This window comes from Triturus cristatus, chromosome 11, assembly GCF_964204655.1.
Source record: "Triturus cristatus chromosome 11, aTriCri1.1, whole genome shotgun sequence".
Classification (NCBI taxonomy): Eukaryota; Metazoa; Chordata; class Amphibia; order Caudata; family Salamandridae; genus Triturus; species Triturus cristatus.
In genome coordinates, this window is record NC_140594.1 from 27,467,687 (window position 1) to 27,491,034 (window position 23,348).

At 49.2% G+C, this 23,348-nt stretch overlaps 1 protein-coding gene across 2 annotated transcripts in view; it reads left to right on the forward strand.

The window, feature by feature from the left end:
* Positions 1 to 23,348, forward strand: part of PIWIL1 (piwi like RNA-mediated gene silencing 1) — a 1,168,338-nt gene that overhangs the window by 98,900 nt on the left and 1,046,090 nt on the right. For both annotated transcript variants that reach the window (XM_085633654.1, XM_085633653.1), the window contains exon 2: positions 21,228 to 21,329. In XM_085633654.1, the coding sequence (XP_085489780.1) occupies positions 21,255 to 21,329 (75 nt within the window). In that variant the 5' untranslated portion in view covers positions 21,228 to 21,254. The remainder of the gene's footprint in view (positions 1 to 21,227; positions 21,330 to 23,348) is intronic.

Genomic DNA, 23,348 nt, shown 5'->3' on the forward strand with positions numbered 1-23,348 from the left:
CACTTCTGCATCCATTCTGGGGAACCAAAAACAGCTCCGTACTTTGTTCTTAGTGAGGCTTCTGCCTAAATGCCCTTCATGGGCCAAATTTATGATTCTCTTCCTCAACCCTTCGGGAGGAACAATTTTCTCCCCTCTTTGTAAGCATCCAGCTATAACTGAGAGTTCAAATCTTACTTCCCAGAAGTCTTTAACTTTGTCAGGGACTTCAGAAATCTTCTCCGGCCACCCCTTGACCATGAGTTCTTTCAACATGTCCATGGCCTTATCTTCCTTCATGCACTTGTCCCATTCCGCATCAGACAGCGAGGGTAAATGCACCACACAAATGGGTACATCAAGAACTTCTTCACTTATACTACCTCTGATCGGTAATCTCGACAAGCAATCTGCAATCACATTCTCTGGACCAGGAAGGTATTCAACCCTGAAACAAAAGTTCTCCAAACCTAGCACCCATTTGCTTATTCTTGGGGACAAGTTCTGTGCTTGTTTTGATGAAAATATGAAAGTCAGAGGCTTATGGTCCGTGTGTATGGTGAACTTGCTACCCCACAAAAAAAAATTAAAATGGTGGACCGCCCAAAAACACGCCAAAGCCTCCCTTTCGATGACTGAATAGTTGCGTTCAGGCTCACTCAAGGTGCGGGAAGCAAATGCTATTACTCTTTCTTCCCCATCTCCCTTCTGGGATAACATGGCCCCTAAACCCTTGCTAGAGGCATCTGTGGTTAAGATGGTTCTCCTTTTAGGATCAAAGGTTCCCAATGCTGGTGCCTCCACTATGTGTTTTTTTATTAGTTCAAAACTCTCACTGTGAACCTTCTCCCACACAAGCCGAATTTTTCTTAAGAAGCTCTCGCAAACCTGCACACAAATCTGCTAAATTCCTGACAAACTTAGACATATACTCCACAAGACCCAAAAAGGTTTTGAGCTCCTCCTTACTTGTTGGGTGCGAGGCATCGCTGACAGCCTGAATCAAACTGTGTTTGGGTCGAAACCCTTCTTTGGTGATGGTGTGCCCCAAATAGTCTACTGATGTGACCTTAATTCTGCACTTGTCTATCTGTACTGTCAACCCTGCATCAGATAGTCTGCGACACACTGCATGGAAGGTAGCATCGTGTTCCTCCTCCGTTTCCCCATACATCAATATATCATCTTGGAAGCAGAGAGTGTTCTTAACACCTATCAACACTTGCTGCATTATTTTCTGGAATACAGAGGCTGCTGAGGCCAGCCCAAATGGCATTCTCACAAACATAAACGCCCCAAAAGGCGACGTGAACGCTGTCGATGGTCTCGATTCCGGATGCAGCTCAACTTGATGATACGCCCTGGACAAATCGATCACTGAAAAATAACATGCCTTGCCCATGGTACTTAGCATCTCATTTATGTTGGGGAGAGGAAATCTCTCTACCCAAATGTTTTCGTTTAAGGAGCGAAGATCCACACATATGCGAATACCTTTGCCATTTCCCTTTGATGCCAAAACTAAAGGCGAAAGCCATTCCGTGGCCTCAATGGGTTGTATGACACCTATGTCACACAGCTTGTCAAGCTCTACCTTGAGTGTTTCCCTTAGATGGAAAGGTACTGACCGTGTTCTGTGAACCACTGGTCTCGCCCCTTGTCTGATTTTGATTTTGTGCTGGAATTCACATAACTTGCCTAACCTCTCACTGAAGAGTCTGGGGAACATATTCTGTAGACCTGTCTCTTCGCTGGCTCTGTCAACCATGATAACTTGGTTCTCCTTGTTTGGATCTAAAATAATCCCCAAATCCCTTTGGTGTTGCCACCCAAGCAGATTGGCACCATGCTCTACAACGTACACATTCCCTTTTGTGATCCTCCCATTAAAATCAATGTAACTGTTCAACATCCCCACAAGGGGAATGGGATCTCTCGTGTAACCTTCAGGTGTGATATCAGGAGTCTCTAAAACTTCTCTGGATCCGCCCAACAACCCCTCAAAATCATGCACATTCACTAACGTGAAGGGGGAACAGGAGTCTGCAAACACCTCAAGCGGTTTGTTATTGAACAACACAGTACATTTAGGGTAATTTTGTTTAACCCCCACAGCCGTCCTTTTCACTTGGAAGACATACCTGGCTTGATCATCTTCTCCACTATTTACCACACTCACAGTGTTGCTTGCCCCTTCCCTGCATACCCTTGCTAAGTGACCTCTCCTATTACATTTTTTGCATAAGACATTTCTAGCTGTACACATAGAGTTATTAGCAAGATGGTTACTGCTTCCGCATCTATAACATTTTAAATTATGCAAATCTCTGTTAGTTTTAGGGATCTGGGCCTCCTTCGTGCCCCATTTGTTTGCCAACTTGAGCACCTCATTACCCTGCTCCTTCACCTGTACTGCTGCAACAACTTCGTCTCTAGCTTTCATCTCTTTAACACATTTCGCTGTATGTTCAATAGATTGGGCAATAGCTACTGCCTCTTTCAAAGTAGGGTTTTTCGCCAACAGCTTTTCTTGAACCCTGCTGTTGTTTGTCCACCTAACTAGTTGGTCACGTATAAGTGAGTCATTTAAGTCCCCGAATTCACACAGTTGGGTAAGACCCCTTAACGCAGCAATGTAGTTACTGATTGATTCACACTTCCCTTGTACTCTGCTGAAAAATTTGTGTCTCTCCAATACCACATTTATCTTATCCCCAAAATGTACCTCAAGTTTCATCAAGGTCACTTCAAATACGTCAATCTCTTCTTCCTCTTCCACTTCAGGTTCAGGAAGAGTCTCATATATTTTTCGCCCATGAACGCCTAAATTATGCAAAAGAATGTGCTGTTTCCTTACAGCCGAAAACCTTTCACCACCCATGGCAATTAAGTAGGACTCAAAGTTTTGCCCAATCTTTCCAGTGAATCTCAGGGTCACCACAGTCATTTAAAAAAGACGGGGGTTGGCTCATCCCAGGCGTGCCCATGGTGAACTAGTTGCACGACCCCACTAAACCAGAGATGTACCTCTGAAACAACACTCCAGTAGAAGTAATAGAGGAGCCTGAAAAACTGGAGAGTTTGAGGTGGCACACAACGCCTGGATAGCTAGAATACCCCCCTACCGCCTTCCAAAGAGAACTAGTTCCTTTGCCCTCTTTGTCACTGGAATCGCCTAGTCGACTCACAAAAACGAAGGAGAAAAGTACCTGATGTTCCACTGGACCCACTGCACACGACGAAAATTCCGTTGAAAATGACAAGGATGGCTCTCATGAGTGGAGCGCCAGGCAACACAGGCAGGAACCCCTATTTTCACCAGAACATTACTTAAGAGTTGGCGCTCCGTCCCCCTGCACACGAAGACAATGAAACTGATAGAAACAGCCCTGAAGCGGCTGGGGCGCCGGACCGCTGACTGAAACTTCCTATGACAGAGCGGTGCTTAGTGGCTGACGCTGTCTCCTCAGGAGGAAATTACCTCACAGGACGTCCGCTGGTGCCTCCAGACGACGCGTAGATCGGAACGCCCTTGGCCGGGAACTACAGATGCAGCTGGGGTGCCTGACCGCTGACTGGAAGCTCTTTAGACTCACCGGTGTTAAGAGGCTGGCGCGCCGTCTCCTCCGACAGAATTTTCCTCACAGGACGTCCGTTAGTGCCTCCAGCGACGCGTTGCTCGGAGCACTCTTGACAACAGGTAACTCCTCTACCTTTCGGCTGGGACCCACCATCCAGTGGATTAGCTACTCAGTGGCACTTGGAAACGGCTGGCGGGTCGTCACCTTACCGACTCCGCATGCCCCCTCTAATTCTCCAAACACACTCACAATGTGCTTAAATTGAAGACTATTAATCACCGCGAACCCTAAGATGCCTCCACTACATCCCCGACGGAATGCAGCTGCCTCCTTGGTTCTCCAGCGTCTAATTCTGCGCCCGAAGGTTCACTTACGAACAGGAGAATCCAACTGCCTCAAGGATGTCACTGGAGGGTGTCCACTACACCGATCAGGCGGTTCAAACTCGCACAGCACTGGACTGCTGCTCGTCCCTTCCAACTCCGATCTGCTTTAGACACCCCGCAGAACTGGTGCTTGTCAGTAATTATCCTTCCTTCCACAGTTGAAGAAAGAAACACCTCCAAAATATTCCTTTCCTTTGAGAGAATAGACAGAGGGGTGATGGCCAGCTGCCCCCTACGCAGTCGTCGCCAGTGTTCTAATAAAGATGAAGCCACAAAGGTAAGTGAACTGTAGCTTTTATTCTCTGACCATCTGCTCTCACAGCACTGATGGAATTCACTTGAACATTCCAAGGTGAGCTCCCTGGGGATATACCATATAACAGGAATGGTAGGGGGTTTGGAACATACCAAGTATTCTGAGGTTATAACAACTGTGTAAACACTGCCACATACGAACAACCCTTTTGTCAAACTCAACCCTTGACCCCACCTACCCCTGTGTCAGGAAGTCTATTCTGGTAATGAGAAGGCGTCAAGGGTTCACTGTACGATCCCAAGTAAAGGAGAACACAAAGTTAGGAGGGAGTAGGAATTGAGAAGTTGGCCTGATGTATGATGTCACTAGTTATAGTGTACACCTTATATCAGTCCAAATACCCTTATGGTGATTGGTTGTAAAGTCAACCTTATAGACCAGCTATCCTAGTGGTAGCATGGACAAGAGCAGTCTTAGGCTAAACTCTGAATGGCATGTGAAGCCAGCTGTGATACCATATATAATCCCTTGAATACCAAATGAAAGGACACCACAACAGATATATATATATAAAATAAAGTGTATTTATTCTAAGCAAACCCTCAGCACTCTTTATGAGATTAGAGGTAAGTACAACACAGTCTTATTTAAGCATACAGTAAGTCGCACAGGTAAGTAATACAGTTAGGCCCTAGGGGCCACGCAAACCATGTACTATAAGTGGTATAAGGACCACTGTCACGGAAATAGAATAGGCCTAGGCCTAGGGAATCGCTGGGGCTACCCTACACTAGCAACAGTTAGGAAGTAAGAGGCCCACGGGATTCGTATGCAGAGTGGAAACACTCACGCGTAATGCGTAAAATTCACTAGCAATAGTACAGTTTAGAAATAGATAGATTTAGGACACTTCCGGAGTAGCTAGGAAGTTGAGACTTGAAACTTAGACACTAGGATAGTCACTATCCTGATGAGCACCGGGGTACCCAAGTTACCTAGCCCACAGGCTGCGGGTGCATAGGGGTGAAGTTGCGTCGGGTTTCGTCGTCGACTCCTATGGATGCCTGAAGAAAGATGCTGACAGGCAGTCAGTGAAGAGTGTCCGGTGGTTCCCAAGGCTGGGATCAAGAAGAGAGGAGACCTGCAAGCAGAGGGGACAGAGTCAAGGTCACTAGCCAGTGACCACGTGGAACCAGGAAGGAACCAGACGATGTCGTGAAGAGTTGCAGGTGAAGGTGAAGCTTGTCGCTGCAGCCAGGAGGACCAGGAAGCGTCGAGGACGACCAGGACCAGGAGGCGAGCTGTCCCACGAAGGCTCTTGCTGTCGGCGGCGTCGAAGTTGGACTAGGACTCACCAAGCCTTGGCAAGCGGAACCCACGAAGAACGGAGGACTTGCTTCTGGTGCAGACCAGGAAGGTCTGGGGTGCTTCTTCTTTGCAGAGAAGCGGGAGCCAGTCTGGAGGAGCCAAACCAGCGCAGAAGATTTCAGGGTGCGTCGTCACAAAGGCCACTAGCCAGCGGGCAAGCAACCGGACAGACGTGGCAAGCAGGAAAATGCTGAAGGGCCCCACGCAGGACTCGTTGAGTGTGGGGGGGCTGATCTTCGGTGCAGATGGTGCTTGGGGGTGGGGCTTCTCAATCCCCGGTGCACAACTTCGAGGGGGCCTCAGAAGCTGCGCTTGAAGATACTAGCCACTTTTCCCAGGTAGCCGGTCCCACGTCGCTCGTCGCCTCCACGGATCTCAGCTCTGCTGTAGATGTGGATCAGGGTCGGAGAAGTCTGGAAGTCAAGGCTCTGGTCGGGCTCTGCAGTCGGTTCCTCGTAGAACGTGGGCAAAGCAAAGGGTAGTCTCTTGATGGTGCCTGTTTGCACAGGGTAGCCACTCCTTGGCCACAAGGGAGATTCTTCAGTCTTCTTCTTTCGTCGAAGGTCCAGAGTTTCTGTTCAAGATTGCAGGTTCAGGATAATCTAAAGTCTTGAGGCCCAACTCCCACTCTTATACTAATCTGGGGGGCTGGGATACCTGCTAGGTCACGCCTTATGGGTGGGACCTGGGAGGGGGTGGTTACACCCACTTCCCTTTGTCCAGTTTCGCGCCAGAGCTGGGGCTGGAGTGCCCCAGCACCGGTTTGAACTAGACTATGCAAGGAACACCTTGTGTGCCCCAGGCATGTCTCATTCCTTTCAGCCCACCCTGCCCCAATACACTAAAGGCTGTCTGGGGAGGTGCTAGCACCTCCCCAAGCAGGAAACCTATTGTCCAGGTCTCCCTGGCTGGGATCACTCCCAGCTGCAGGAGGTCAGACTTGTGTCGTGGCAGCAGCATCCATTTTGTGATGCTGAGGCTTTGGTTAGAGTTAAACAGCAAAGTAGGATTTTAACATGTCTCTCCCTCTAGAAGGGAGGAATAATATCCTCCTCACCAGAAATGGTATGGGGGTATTATTCCAAAGTGTTAGGCACCTTACACGACATGTTTTGATACAGCCCAACCATAGTTACCATAACCGTGTTAGATTATAAGGCACTTTAAGAGTATATGGTAGGCTATATCATAGAACAGCTATAAGGACATGGTTCCGAAAGCTGCAGACAGGCTCAGCTCATGCTAGAGCACCATCTCACATGTTACCAAGCACTCTGCCTCCAGGATTGTTAAGGCCTGCCATAGGAGTGACTGATAGGTACACATGTGTCTATATATAAGGGTAGATATAGGCATACTATATCTAAGCAAGGGGTGATTACACGACCTTGCCCCAGCTGAGTGATCAGCCAGTTGTGTCTGATTGGAAGGCCAGACCAGGGGTGGCATAATACATGCTGCAGCCCCTGGGAGGCCTAGGGTACACCTATGCCCTGGGTACCTAGGGTACACTGTACAGGGTCCAATAAGGTGATCCTTACCAATTGGTTATGTACCTAGGGTACATGGAGTCCATTTTACAGAGAGAGCAGACAGCCTGAGACCCTGAATGGCAGGATCTCAGGCCAACTAAGTCGAAAAACCAGCTAGACACTAGGCAAAAAGTTGGGGGTAACCATAGTCAGATATCCACCTTCCTACAGGAATCAACCCAGAGTCTATTCTATACCTGCTGTCTGCTTACCCCCTGTAATGTTGCTGTGGAACTACCGGCTCACTGGATTCTATTTTGCCTGGTGACCACTGTGGAAGGTAGGTGTTCTACTGAAACGGATGACACAACCTGTCAGAACACATTCAAAATACCCACTGAGTTCTCCTTTTTAGGTATAACATACAGCTATTTAATGAAAAAGGTAGCGCTGTGCGCCATTACCGTGTTTCTGTCGGGAAGATGGTCAGCACAGTGATTCACGCAATAACCCCAGGGAGCGACAGGATACTGCTGCAGGGGGAGAGGAACTGGATAATACCCCACTAGAATGGGCGCTCGTAGGAACACCATCAGGGTACTATTATCCGGAACCACGCCAGGCTGGTAGAAGGAGCAGTGACAGCCAATGGAGTGCGTGTCTTAAGGAGGGAACTATGAGGGTAAAATAAGAAGGGGAAAAAACTAGGACAATAGAAGCCGGTAAGAGCGGAGCAAGACACTCTCCAGACCACTCGGAAAGCTCTGGGAACCGCCCGGCGTGAAGGGACACAGGCGCTAGTATGCTCAGCACCACTATAGCGCCAGGAAGTAATGCTTTCACTAGGCAGGATTACCGGGGTACCTCTCGCTTGTGGCTTGAAGGGATAAGGGGCAACGTCCGCCCCGCTAGCGGTGGAGAGGAAGCGGGCAGGAACGAAACACCACTGAGATTAAACAAGGCGGCGATATACAGCAAGCCGGCTTCGTTCCTTAGAGCAAAGCCGGAACCTGGAAATGCGTTGACGGAAGTCAGGCAGCTGAGCGTCGAGACGGAAGTGAACCTCGAGGCAAGAACGCTAAGCGCTTATCCTTGCTTCGAGGCTCCTTAAATACTACAGCGTCGGGATTCGCGGACCGCGGGGCATGACATTATCATACTCAGTACAAAAGTCATCCCTTTCTTTATACTTGGGCGACAGGGCTTCTTTGCATGATTACAATCTTTGATTTAGGCTCATTTACATAATCGTACTCCCAACATATTCAGGGCTCGAAAAATCTGAAAAATTGTACTAGTCCTGCAGGTCTAGTACCTTGAAAAATCTCCTCGACCTAACAGTAACCTACTTGACCTCCACCTCTGAAAGCTGAGCAAATGTGACAAGATAACCAGATTTAAAGACATCTTTATTGCTCATTTGCTTTGTGATCAATAAAAAGGCTTTTAAATCTTGTTATCTTGTCACATTTGCTCCGTTTTCAAAGACAGAGGACAAAAGTTAGTATGTTTTCCTACTCGCCAGAAAGGGCGAGTAGGACCTAAAAATAGCTTGACCTCATTAAATTTACCTCGCAAATGCGAGCGGTCGAGTGGATTTGTCGAGCCCTGATATTGATTGTGTTAGTAACAGAGAGGCAAAAAAAATTTGTATAAAAGAACTGCACCTTCACTAGGTAACTAGAGGAGAGGCTAACACCGACACTGCGGCCCCTGCATTCTGAAGCTTAAACACGCAACGCGGGATGTTCAACTCGTGACCAAGATGGGGTCCTTCATTCGCTCCCTTTAGATAATGGGGTTGGCTCATTCCTAGGGATTTTTGGCTTTACACCCACGTATGCTAGGTACCTTTTGAGTAGGGTCCGCATAATAGGAGTATGCTAAGACTACTGTTTTTATGTATGCCTGCGTATATTCTTTGCTTAGCACCATGGTAGAAATGTATCTTCTGTTGGTGCTTGTGATATTTACATTTGCTTCTGTCTAATGATTGTAGCAGCAAACATGTTTTATATGAGAATGAGTCGGGTTCAATAAATGCTTATTGAAAACGTCCTCAAAGTTTATTCTGTGTATCACTTGAGACTAAGTGAGTACGATTTACTAAGCTAAAAGTACTATACTGTTTCCGTGATCCCTGAAGGATCAAGGGTTGTCATGTTAAATGGATGCCAGAAACTACTTGCTCCTTGGTAGTTTTTGGGCGCTTATAGTGGCACTGTGAGCTAACTGGTCTAAATGCTGACACATCCTGTGGGGTTGTTCGGAATCCGTCTCTACACCCATCCCTTAGTTTGTTGTCCAACAAACGTGCAAATCCTATGTATTTTTTAGGAACTACACGACCGAAGGGTTCTAGAAGATCTGAAATCACACTTGGGAAGGAGGTTATAGGACCAGGTGGGCTATAAACCATCCCTGAAAATGAACTAGTATCAGATAGTTTAAGCTTAAAATGAAATACTTCAGCTAGCCCTTAAAGATTAAATATGGTACTGATATTAAGCTTTAAAAATCACTGCAAAACCCACTCTTGACCTGCCTCCTATTTCTAATCTAAGAATAGAAAAGCCCAGCATGATCGCGTCAGCCAGATCTAGGCGAGAGTCTTCCTTAGTTCGTGATTCTGTATAAAAATCTCAATTTGGGTTGTGTGATACAAGAAAATCTGTGACCTCTACTTAGTGTTTACTAAGGGATCTTGCATTAACGAGAAACCCTTTAAATTTAGTTCTGGCTTGTCCGCTTTACTTTGTCATGGTTAGGTGGAATTATTCCATTGCTAATACAATTGGAAAAGTTGGTAGGATGTGGATATCGCATCTAAAAACCACAAGCCCTGCAGCTACAGTAACGTAGCTCATACAGCTCAAGAAACCTTGAAGCCACACATGGGACAGACTCCCCCTTCCCACAGAATTTCAGAAGATCTCTAGAGTACCTAATAGCAGGAGGCATTTCTCTGTTGAAAGATCCAGGGTGCCAGGTGTGATCCGGACTAGCAGTGATGGGCTTGCCTTAGACTTTTGCCTTTGGTGTGCCAATGGCACGTCCCCAAACACATCCGCCTGAAATAGCGTCTCCAAGATACTAGAGCAATGACTGAAAAAAATAAATGGACTTCAAATTTCATCAGGAAGTGGGCAGCAAGTAAATGATTCCTAATGAATCACTACAGACGGAGGACCAATGCAAGGCTTAGGTTAAATGTGGTTTATTATACAATGTGGTTGTGTTACCTCACCATTTAATAAGCTCACAAACCTGTCTTTGATAGTTGGCTTGTTTGTAAATTGTTAGCTCAACCCCGAGTAGCTGCGGCTTTGAGCAGATTGGCTTTAATAAAGAAACGAGTGCAAAGCATTTAGAAGTACCAAAACAATTGAACAAGTAAGAAATAGGACACAAAAGAAATCCAACTCCAATTTATAAAAATGGATTTTATTTTTTATGAAGTTTCAGACACCAAAATATTTATAAAGTTGTGTTCAGCTGCTCCAGCCCTCTTTAAACAACCAACTTTGGCAGGGAGAATGTCAGGAGGGCCAGTAAGGCTTAGCAGGAGGGTTACCTTGCAGGTAAAGCCGCCTCCAGTCCAGTTCCAAGTTTTAGGGACAGGCTGCCACAGACTTAAATGAAGTGGTCCTGACGCAAGACATGCAGGATGATTAAGATGCATATCCTGTCGTCAAGGGTGTTCCTGGGGCCACCCCTCAGTTCAATAACACGTGGGGAGCTTGGTAGCCGACCCTAGATGTGTGGCTACCTGAGGGCTACATGCCTCCAGGGAAATCGGTTTTGCAATGGTATTCTCCTCTGTCCCCAATGCCAACCTGTCTACTAGAATGAAAGAGCAGCCCCTCTCGTGTGTGTCCGCCATTTGACCACAAAGGTGTCTTCTGCTTTGAAGCTAGACTGTTGGGCTTGTGCCCTGTGTGACATCCTGCCGGGGAGAGGTAACGCCACTTCGTACGGAAGGTGTAGGAAGCTGGCTCTATATGTAGTGTACTAAAATGAAGTACATTGTGCAGAGTCCAGTACATCTCCAATAGGTAGGCAGAGGTAAAAGCAGATAGTTCTAATGCTCTTTTTGTGGTAGTGTGGGCGAGCAGTTAGGCTTATCAGAGGATAGTTCTAAGCATTTGTTGTCACACACTGAGGCAATAAATGACACGCGCTGAAGAATAAATCCGATACCAATTTGTAAAAATAAAGGCTTATCTTTATAGATTTATTTTTAGAAACCAAGAACTTTGTTCAACAGTCAATAAATGCTTTGTTTGTCGATTTTCAACCAAATGCAGATCAAGACATACATGCTTGCAGGTTTTAAGCAACAGCGGTCAATACAGTCTGGTAGAGACCATCGTGGTCACTGGGAAGAAAGCGTTGGCTAGAATGGGATGCAATTGTGGCGGAACGCTGCCGAAACATTTACGGTCGCGGTTACAGGAAGTACAGCATAGGGTTGGGTAACTGAGTACTGCCAACACATGAACTTTAGTGATCGATGGAAGCAACACTCTGCTGCAGAGTTTTTTTGGGGGGGGGAGGGGTAACGGTCACCAAGAGTTCAGGGGAAGTTCTACTCCAGGGTAGTCTTTTATGGAAGTTCTAGGGCTCTGGCACAGCAGGCAGTTCTAGGTTAGTTGTTTTGGGGGTGTCAGTTCTTGGGACGCAGAATTTCCTCTACACTGGTGGTGTTCAGCTGCAGGTGCGGTGAGGGCAGTCCGTCGGGGTGGTCGTACCCAAGTTGCTGCTTTCACGCAATCAACACCACCAGAAAGTAGGTACAGGCTCATAGAAGCGGGGAGGTTTCCAGAGTCTGTCGCAGGTACTGTCGGGTCCCCTCTGGCAGGTGGATGTGTTGAATGGGTCGGTTACTGGACTGATGACCAACAAGCGTTTCCTGCTGCAACTTTTGGATGATGGAGTGAATTGAGCCAACATAGTCCTTGTTGGTCTTCACCCTAGGGTGGCCTTTACTGGCGGTTTGCTGGGGACTAGTACCACTAGTCCAAAAGTAAGGTCCCAGCGGTTTGGTGAAGGCTGGCGGGGATCTGGGGTTTTTGTTCGGATGGCCAACCGCAGTTGTGGAATGTCCACGTAGTTGACAGGGTTTGGTGCCATTTTCTTCTGAAGCAGGGCTTAGTTCCTGGATCAGCAGCACGTCTTCCTTTTTTTTCTTTTTGTCCCTGGAATCTGAAATCCAGATCTGGGGAAGGCACCTAAATACTAAATTGAGGAGGCGTTGAAGGGGAGCGAGGTACTAGCCAATGGACTTCTTATCTATAGGGTGACTCCACCCTCTGAATACTCACCCCATGTCGCGGGTGGGCATAGCCCTGTCAGGCAAATTTCCAGTTGCTCAAGATGGTTGAAAGAGAAAAGCGAGGTCCACCTCTCCTGGCTCCGCCTTAGGAGTGGTGCAGGCTGAAGATTGGCACATCTCCAGGTCACACTAGTTTACCCACCTTTCCTCCCTCAAAGTGGAGCAGAAAAGGGGGGCTTGACCTCCCTATAACTCGGAAGTTCCTGGGTGGATTTTAAAGGCTTCATGACCTTTGAAACTTCCTGCCCAGGAAGGCCATCCTGTCCTTAAGGAGGTGTGAAACAATTTTTTTTCGCAGAGCAGGCTTTCTCTGTTCTCCCACCGCATGAGGTCAAACCTGTCTAATGGTGGCAGTCTGACGGAAACCAGTCGGGAACCACACCAGGGTTAGATAGGTTTCAGAGGACCCTTTCTGTGTGAATTTATTATTACATCTATCACTGGCATCAGTGAGCCTTTATATAAACAAAATGTTTGGTACCAAATGTGAGAAGTTGGCCTGATGTATGATGTCACTAGTTCTAGTGTACACCTTATATCAGTCCAAACAACCCTTATGGTGATTGGTTGTAAAGTCAACCTTATAGTCCAGCTTTCCTAGTGGTAGCATGGACAAGAGCAGTCTTAGGCTAAACTCTAAATGGCATGTGAAGCCAGCTGTTATACCATTTGTAACCCCTTGAATACCAAATGAAAATGGGGATTGGTTGTAAAGTCAACCTTATAGTCCAGCTTTGCTAGTGGTAGCATGGACAAGAGCAGTCTTAGGCTAAACTCTAAATGGCATGTGAAGCCAGCTGTTATACCATTTGTAACCCCTTGAATACCAAATGAAAGGACACCACAACAGATATATATATAAAATGAAGTGTATTTATTCTAGTCAAACCCTCCGCACTCTTTATGAGATTCGAGATAAGTACAACACAGTCTTATTCAAGCATACATTAAGTCACACAGGTAAGTAATACAGTTAGGCTCTAGGGGCCACGCAAACCATATACTAAGTAAGTGGTATAAGGACCACTGTCACGGAAATAGGATAGGCCTAGGGAATCGCTGGGGCTACACTACTACCCAAGGTTAGGAAGTGGGAGGCCCACGGGATTCAGGTGCAGAGTGGAAACACTCGCGCGCAATGCGTATAATCGATAGAAATAGTACAGTTTAGAATTATTAAGATTTAGGACACTTCTGGAGTGACTAGGAAGTCGAGACTTGAGAACTAGAGACTAGGATAGTCAATACCCTGATGAGCACCGGAGTACCCAACTTACCTAGCCCACGGGCTGCGGGTGCATACGTGTGAAGTTGCGTCTGGTTTCGTCGTCGACTCCTATGGATGCCTGAAGGAAAGATGCTGACAGGCAGTCAGTGAAGAGTGTCCGGTGGATCCCAAGGCTGGGATCAAGAAGGAAGGATACCTGCAAGCAGAAGGGACAGAGTCTGGGTCACTAGCCAGTGACCACGTGGAACCAGGAAGGAACCAGGCGATGTCGGGAGATTGCAGGTGAAGAGGTGAAGCTTGTCGCAGCAGCCACGGGTGCCAGGAGACGTCTAGGACGACCAGGACCAGGAGGCGACCTGTCCCACGAAGGCTCTTGCTGTCGGCGGCGTCTATGTCGAGTTAGGACCCAACAAGCCTTGGCAAGCGGAACCCACGCAGAATGGAGGACTTGCTTCTGGTGCAGACCAGGAAGGTCTGGGGTGCTTCTCTTTTACAGAAGAGCAGGAGCCAGTCTCGAGGAGCCAAACCAGCAGTGGAAAATTGAAGGTGTGTCGTCAGAGGTTACTAGCCAACGGGCAAGTAACCGGAGAGACGCGGCAAGCAGGAAAATGCAGAAGGGCCCCACGCAGGACTCGTGGAGTGTGGGGGGGCTGATCTTCGGTGCAGATGGTGCTTGGGGTTGGGGCTTCTCAATCCCCGGTGCACAACCTCGAGGGTGCCTCAGAAGCTGCGCTGGAAGATACTCTCCACTTTTCCCAGGTAGCCGGTCCATGGATGTCAGCTCGGCTGTGGATGTGGATCAGGGTCGGAGAAGTCTGGAAGTCAAGGCTCTGGTCAGGCTCTGCAGTCGGTCCCTCGTAGAACTTCAGCAAAGGGTAAGTCTCTTGATGGTGCCTGTTCGCACAGGGTGACCACTCCTTGGCCACAAGGGAGATTCTTCAGTCTTTTTCTTTCGTCGAATGTCGAAGGTCCAGAGTTTCTGTTCAAGTTGCAGGTTCAGGATAATCCAATCTCCTGGGGCCCAGCTACCACACTTGTACTAATCTGGGGGGCTGGGTTGCCTGCTAGGTCACGCCTTATGGGTGGGACCTGGGAGGGGGGTGGTTACACCCCCTTCCCTTTGTCCAGTTTCGCCCCAGGACTGGGGCTGGAGTGCCCCAGCACCGGTTTGAACTGGACTATGCATGGGACACCTTGTGTGCCCCAGGCAGTGTCTAGTTTCTTTCATCCCTCCCTGCCCCAATACACCAAGGCCTGTCTGGGGTGGTGCTAGCACCTCCCAAGGCAGGAAACCTATTGTCCAAGCCTCCCGTGCCGGGATCACTCCCAGCAGCAGGAGGTCAGACTTGTGTCGTGGCAGCAGCATCCATTTTGTGATGCTGAGGCTTTGGTCAGAGGCTAACAGTGAAGTATGATTTTAACATGTCTTTCCCTCTAGAAGGGGGGAATAATATCCTCATGTCCAGAAATGGTATGGGGGTATTATTCCACAGTGTTAGACACCTTACACGACATGTTTCGATAAAGCCAAACCATAGTTACCATAACCGTCTAAGATTATAAGGCACTTTAAGAGTATATGGTAGGCTATATCATTGAACAGCTATAAGGACATTGTTCCGAAAGCTGCCGACAGGCTCAGCTCATGCTAGAGCCCCATCTCACATGTTACCAAGCACTCTGCCTCCAGGATTGTTAAGGCCTGCCATAGGAGTGGCTGATAGGTACACATGTGTCTATATATAAGGTAGGTATAGGAATACTACACCTAAGCAAGGGGTGATTACACAACCTTGCCCCAGCTGAGTGATCAGCCAGTTGTGTCAAAATGGAAGGCCAGGCCAGGGGTGGCATAATACATGCTGCAGCCCCCGGTAGGCCTAGGGTACACCTATGCCCTGGGTACCTAAGGTACACTGTACAGGGGCCAATAAGACGATCCTATCCAATTTGGTTATGCACCTAAATTACATAGTATTAATTTAGAGAGAGAACAGCAGGGCTGTGGGTCTGATTGGCAGGCCCACAGCCACATCTAAGTCGAAAACCAGTAAAGCAAAAGCAAAAAGTGGGGGTGAACATAGAAAGCAGACCCTACTCTCCTACACCAAACATCTTCAAAATCAGTGAAGCCATCATGGAGCTAGGAAACTAAATGTTGACAAGCATCCAGCCAATGTACTCTTTATAGCTTTCCTGTTCACTTATAACATCACAGAAAACACTGGATATTGCAGGGGGCCATCTGCTCATGCAGACATGCCCACACATAGGATACAGTGCACCCTGCCTTAGAGATAAAGGCCTGCAGCAGAGGTGACTTGCCTATAACCTATAAGAGGCATGGCACACAGGGTTGAGTGCCATGTCGACTCTTCGGATTTTCCTGCAATAAGACAACACTGCCTGCAGTGGCAGAGTGCATAGCCTTGGTGAGGGGGCCCTAGGCTGTCACAACCAGTGTTGCAGCCCCAGTGGACCCCCTCCAATGCCCATGCCTTAGGTACCAGTGGTACCATTTACCATGGACTTACAGGGATAACTGAAGTTTTGCCAATCGTGGTACAATTTTGGGGAAAGATCTGGCACTGGGAACCTGGTTAGCAGGGACCCAGTGCATTTAGGGTTTGAAATCACATCAGGCACTTTCCTACAGCAGGCCTTTGTTTCCTCTCCTGGGAGTCGTTAACACTTCTCCCCAGGAGGGCTGAAGGCTGTCTGGTGCCGGGCATTTGCAAATGGCCACTGGAAAACTTTAGAAACTTGGTGACAAATTTCTAAAGTTGCCGTTAGCTCAAAAGTTGCATTAAATTTGACATGGCCAGCAAGTCGGGTTTAATGTAACAGTTCTTTTGATACTGTGAAGTACCAACTTTAGTAGTCCAATTCAGAAGGTAACAAAGCTGAGTTGTCAGCATGGAACCTCGTACTTGCCAATGGGGCAACTAACCTTTCCACAGTAAAAGCAACATATTTTTTTTTTTTTTTTAAAGTTCGGCCACTTGAAAATATTTTACCTACTTTTTAATATACAGCACCCTGCCTTAGGACTTGGTAGGCCTACCTGAGGGGTGACTTTTAGATGTTAAAAAGGGAGGTCCTGACGTTGCCATTAGTTTAAATGCCAAGTTGAGTTTGCAGTTTAAAACTGCTCTACCAGTCAGTGGTGGCAGGCTGAGAAACATGTTTTACTTTGGAACACTCAGGGTGGCTCAACAAGTGCTGCAGTTCATGAAGTACACCTAAATTTGCAGGTCCTGGGGACCCCTGGTATAATATATTGGGAACCTTTAAGAAAGTTAACTTATGCCAATTTTGTATAAGCCAATCAAACTTAATCTTCTGAGGGCAAAGTTAGAGCACTGGCACTGGGGGCTTGGTAGCAGGCCTCCGTGCACTCAGTAAGTCATTTGTAAAGCGCACTACATACCCGCGAGGGTCTCAAGGTGCTGGGGGGAGGGGTTGGGGGGCCGCTACTGATCGAACAGCCAGGTCTTGAGCATCCTCCTGAAGGTCAGCAGGTCTTGGGTCTGTCGTAGGCAGAGTGGGAGAGTGTTCCATGTCTTGGCCGCGAGGTGGGAGAAGGATCTTCCGCCGGTGGTTGTTTTTCGTATGCGCGGGACGGTGGCGAGTGAGAGGTCGGCGGAGCGTAGCTGGCGGTTGGGGATGTAGGAGAGCAGTCTATTGAGGTGGGCTGGGCCGGTCTTGTGGAGTGCCTTGTGTGCATGGATGACGAGCTTGAAGGATATCCTCTTGCTGACGGGCAGCCAGTGCAGTCCCTCAGGAGGGGGGTGATATGGCCGTGGCGTGGTACGTCGAGGATCAGTCGCGCCGAGGCGTTTTGGATGCGTTTTGGATGCGTTGTCCTCGTTTGAGCTTGGTCGGTGCTCCCGCATCGAGGGCGTTTCCGTTGTAGTCTGCTGCCGACGAGGGCCTGGGTGACTGTCTTTCTTGTTTCTGTCGGGATCCATCTGTAGATCTTGCGGAGCATGCGGAGGGTGTTGAAGCAGGAGGAGACAGCGTTGACCTACTTGGTCATTGAGAGCGTTGAGTCAAGGATGATTCCCAGGTTGCGTGCGTGGTCGGTGGGTGTCGGGGCTGCTCCCAGTGCCGTCGGCCACCAGGAGTCTCAGGCTGAAGGGTTGGAGTAGAGGATGAGGACCTCCGTCTTGTCAGAGTTCAGCTTCAGACGGCTGGTCTTCATCAGTCTGCGAAGGCCTTCATTCCTTCGTGGAGGTTGGCTTTGGCGGTGATGGGGTACTTGGTGAGGGAGAGGATCAGTTGAGTGTTGTCGGCGTCGGATTATGTTGAGGTCATGCTGTCGGGCGACGTGTGCCAGTGGGGCCATGTAAATGTTGAACAGAGTCGGGCTGAGGGAGGATCCCTGGGGTACGCCGCAGATCTCTGAGGCTTCGGACCGGAATGGGGGGAGGCGGGTGCTCTGGGTTCTGCCAGAGAGGAAGTAGGTGGTCCATTCCAGAGCCTAGTCTCGGATCCCTGCGGCGTGGAGGTGTGCGCGTAGTGTGCGGTGCCAGACGGTGTCGAAGGCGGCGGAGAGGTCTAGGAGGAGGAGTGCTGCGGTCTCGCTGTTGTTTAGCAGGGTCCTGATGTCGGTGGTGGCGATGAGGGCGGTCTTGGTGCTGTGGTTGCTGCGGAACCCTGACTGTGAAGGGTCCAGGATTCTGTGTTCTTCGAGTTATCGGGTTAGCTGTCTGTTGACGATTTTCTCGATGACCTTGGCCGGGAAGAGGAGCAGAGAGATGGGCCGGAAGTTCTTGAGGACTCCTGGGTCAGCCTTGGGTTTTTTCAGTAGGGCGTTGATCTCTACGTGTTTCCAGCTCTCTGGGAAGGTCGCGGTCTCGAGGGAGAAATTGATGTAGTTGGGTAGGTGGGGAGCGATGGAGCTGCTTGCTTTGTTGAAGACGTGCTGCGGGAAGGGATCTGACGGAGAACCTGAGTGGATTGTGCTCATGGTCTTGATGGTGTCATTGATGCTCACGCTGGCCCAGGCTGGCAGCGGGTCGTGGTCCATGGTGTGCGGAGGGTCTGTTGTTTTGCTGTCTAGTGGGTCTGTCTGGGTGTTGAAGCTGTCGTGGATGTCTGCTATCTTACGGTGGAAGAAGGTGGCGAGGAAGTCGCACAGGGCTTGTGACGGCGGGATGTCGTTGGTGTTGGAGCTGGGGTTGGAGAGTTCCTTCACGATGTTGAAGAGCTCCTTGCTATTGTGTGCGTTGTTGTCGAGGCGGTCTTTAAACAAAGTTCTCTTGGCGGCCCTGATGTGGTGGTGGTTGCGGCTGGCGTCCTTGTGCGCTGCACGGTTGTCCGGAGTTTGTTCGCTGTGCCATTTCTTCTCTAGTTTCCGGCAGGCTTGGAGTTCTGGGGTGAACCAGCTGGCCCTCTTGCTGGAGTCTCTTTGGGGGGGGGTTCTTCAGCGGGGCGAGGGTGTTCGCGCAGTCTTTGATCCAGCTTCTTGAGGCTGTGGGCTGGATTGTCGGTGTTGGAGGGTTCGGTGGGTGGGCTGAGAGCAAGGTTTGCATGGAGTTGGTCTTCAGTGATTTTGCTCCAGCAGCGGCGGGGGATCTGTTGGGTGCAGTGGTGTGTGGTGGGTTTCTGAAAGGTGAAGTGGATGCAGCGGTGGTCGGTCCAGAGGATTTCGGTGGTGTGGACGACGGAGACGTACGGGGTCGAGCGTGTGGCCGGCGGAGTGGGTGGGCGTTGTGACGAGTTGCCTTAGTCCGAGGTTGGCGAGGTGATCGATCAGGGTTGTGGAGTTGTTGTCGTTGTTCTCAAGGTGAAAGTTCAGGTTTGCGAGGAGGATGTAGTCTGTGGAGGTCAGGGCGTGCGTGCTGATGAAGTCTGCAATGGAGTCGCTGAACTGGGGGCAGGGTCCGGGGGGTCGGTAGACGAGGGTGCCTCCGAGGGTGTGGTTGGGGTCTGTGTGGATCTGAAAGTGCATGTGTTCGGCGGTGCTGAGCGCGTCGTCGGTGCTAGTCGAGACCCTGATGCTGTACTTGTGGACGATGGCGATTCCTCCGCCGACTACGTGGGTGCGGTCTCTGCAGGTGATCTTTTAGCCGTCTGAGATGGCTATGGCGAAGTCTGGTGCGGAGGAGTCGTTTAACCAGGTCTCTGTCAGGAAGGCGACGTCCGGGGATGTTGTGTGAAGCAAGTCCCAGAGCTCGACAGAGAGTCTGCGCGCGGAGCGGGTGTTCAGTAGTATGCATCGCAGGTGGGTGCGGTCTTTCTTGGCGGGTTGTTCGTCTGTTCTGAGGCTGGTGTAGCTGCAGTTCCGGTAGGTGAAGGGACCGTGTGCGCGTTTCGGGGCGGCCTTGAAGCAGGTGTGGGTCCGTCCGGGCTTGAGGGCTGGGAGTGTGCTACTATCGTGGCGGTGGTTGTCGTGGCGGGAGTGGGGGCCACGGGTTCTGGCACTGGGTGCGGTCCAGGCGCGGACAGGCACAGACGTGCTTGCCTTAGGCGTGCGTTCGGCGCGCCAGCGGCCAGCATTTATGAGGAGGTGGGAGGGAGGAGTAGCTAAGAGGTGGGGGCAGCGAATGGGCAGTCAGGGGGATGGGTCCGCAGGGGCCACAGCTGCGGGAGCGGCGAGGGACGACGGAGGGAACAGAAGGTAAAAGGGCACAAAAAATTATTGGAACAAAATGCAAAAAGGGCACAGAAATAGGGCACAAAAATCAATGGCAAAAACGGGCAGAGAAGCACGGTGGCAGCAAGGGGAACAGAAGGGAAAACCGGGCAGAGGACATGGGGAAGCGAGGGGTACAGAAGGCAAAATCGGGCAGAGACACGGGGGCAGCGATGGGTACAAAAGGAAACTGGCAAGGACCACGTACAGGCAGGCGGGGAAGACAGACAACAGCAGTCACAGACACAACAATGAAAATACAGGCAATACAGTAAAAACAATAAAGTAGAAGATGAACAAACTTACGGCCTACCACTGGCCACCAGGGATGAGGCGCAGCTGGTAGCCTGCGGGTGGAGGAGGGCTTCGAACTTCGGCAGCTGGGGCAGGGACACAGGCGGAGCTGTGCTGAGGGGGAGCGACCTACCTGGGTTGTCAAGGGTCACTCGAAAAACAAGCAGCAGCAGTCAAAACGTGAGGGTAAATCGGGCAAAAAGAAGCTTTTGCTCACAAACGCAATAATCTTGAGTTGTGATAAGCAGGGGGATACTTGAACATTTGAGGTAAGAGTAGATGATCTGAAAGAAGTAGTACCCTTTTCCACTGGCAACAAGGCTTGTGCTCTCTGGGCTCATGACTATCTTTTGCAAAATTGGGTAATAGTCTGTACAACAGTGTGTTTTGTCATTTGCAGCTGATAAAGTTCAGTAATACCACAGTGAAAGGAATTTGTAGTAATTCACATAAGAGTTAATTGGCTGTGTAATCCACCAGGGTTCAATTTGTTTTTACCCCGTCAGAAGGGGAAAACTTTTGGCTTCGGTTTGCAGAGGTAAAAATTCTCACTACATAATTGAGGACCATCTGAGGGCTAAGATTACTAGTAATGGTACTTTTCCACTTGCTGGGCATTACATTTATTTAATTTTTTATGGAATGCAGTATTTTTTTTCCCCATTAACATTCCTAATTTGTTTTGCAGAACGCCTAATTTTCTTTTGGAAGAAAAATGACGGGTAGAGCTCGAGCCAGAGCAAGAGGCCGGTCCCGTGGTTTGGAGCCCACACAGCAGCCTGGCCCCACAGTAAGTAATTCCATATATTATGGACTTTGCCACATTACATCACTAGCACAGGTTCGCGTTCAGAAAACTAATCGTTATGGTTTAAATCTTTTTATTCAGAGTTGCAGGAAATAAATGCACAGTACGAGGGTCACACAGGGCAATATCGTAACAATATATCAAAGTAAACCATGAACATCCACCCCCCACCCATTTCCCAAAGAAGCAAAGAGAGGGAAAAAAAAAAGAAGAGACCGAAGCCACCCGCCCTGGTGAGAGCGCGCTGGGCCAAGTACTGTGTCAGGCCTGGTATTGGTGAATCATAGGGGACAGAGTCTGGTGTAGCTAAGCGCAGGAGAAGTAGATATCTCGGACATGTCGACTCCCGGAATTCTTGTGTGAGCAGAGCGAGAAAGGGCTGCCACAGGTCGCTGAAGGAGGAGCCTTTCCCAGCCAGAGTAAGAGACCTTTTCCATCCCCAAGACGTGCCATAGTCTGTGATACCAACCCGTGAGTGTAGGAGTGCGAAGAGTTTTCCAGTGAATCAGGATATTTTGGACAGCCGTGCCCAGTGCTATAGCTATCTGTTTCCCTCGTCTAGATTTAAGAGGGTAGGTGAGGGGGTTGGGCACCCCTAGCAGGACATATGCGGCTAATCTAGGGAGTTCTGTATCAAGGTGTTTGTCCACTTCGTCCAGTATGTGTGTCCAGTAGGTCCGGAGGTGTACGCAGTCCCATAATGTGCCCCTCTCGCCACATCCCCTCCAACAGTCGGGGCTCTGTCGTGTCAGTTTGATGAAGTCTCTCTGGAGTGTAATACCAGTGGTAGACTAGTTAGGTCAAAGTTTCAGTGAGACCTACGTGTGTAGCTGTGTGGCGTGCCCTGTAGCAAGCCTCCCTCCCACTTCCGGGGAGTAAGATTGCGCCCCAAGTCCCGTTCCCATCGTTCCCGCCCCGCGCGATGTGTGGGTGAATTTGGATTGTAACATCTTATAGAGATCCGAGATCAGCTTCTTGTCCGAGGACCGCGTTATGAGCCAACATTCATACGGTGTGAGGAGTCTTCCCACCTGTGTGCGATTGTCCTGTGTGCGATTGTCAGGGTGCATGGCCCAGTGTTGGACCTGGAGGTAGCGTATACACTCAGTCTCTGGGAGACTGTAGTCGGTCCGTGTGAGAAGTTGGCCTGATGTATGATGTCACTAGTTCTAGTGTACACCTTATAAAAAGTCCAAACAACCCTTATGGTGATTGGTTGTAAAGTCAACCTTATAGACCAGCTATCCTAGTGGTAGCATGGACAAGAGCAGTATTAGGCTGAACTCTGAATGGCATGTGAAGCCAGCTGTGATACCATATATAATCCCTTGAATACCAAATGAAAGGACACCACAACAGATACATATATAAAATAAAGTGTATTTATTCTAGTCAAACCCTCAGCACTCTTTGAGATTCGAGGTAAGTACAACACAGTCTTATTCAAGCATACATTAAGTCACACAGTTAAGTAATACAGTTAGGCCCTAGGGGCCACGCAAACCATATACTAAAGAAGTGGTATAAGGACCACTGTCACGGAAATAGAATAGGCCTAGGCCTAGGGAATCGCTCGGGCTACACTACCAACAGTTAGGAAGTGGGAGGCCCACGGGATTCAGGTGCAGAGTGGAAACACTCACGCGTAATGCTTATAGTCTATAGAAATAGTACAGTTCTGAAATAAGCAGTTTTAGGACACTTCTGGAGCAACTAGAAAGTCGAGACTCGGAAACTAGACCCTAGGATAGTCACTACCCTTGTGAGCACCGAAGTACCCAAGTTACCTAGCCCACGGGCTGCGGGTGCATAGGTGTGAACTTGCGTCGGGTTTCGTCGTGGACTTCTATGGATGCAGTCAGTGCAGAGTGTCTGGTGGATCCCAAGGACGGGATCAAGAAGGAAGGGTACCTGCAAGCAGAAGGGACAGAGTCAAGGTCACTAGCCAGTCACCACGTGGAACCAGGAAGGAACCAGGCGATGTCGTGAAGATTGCAGGTG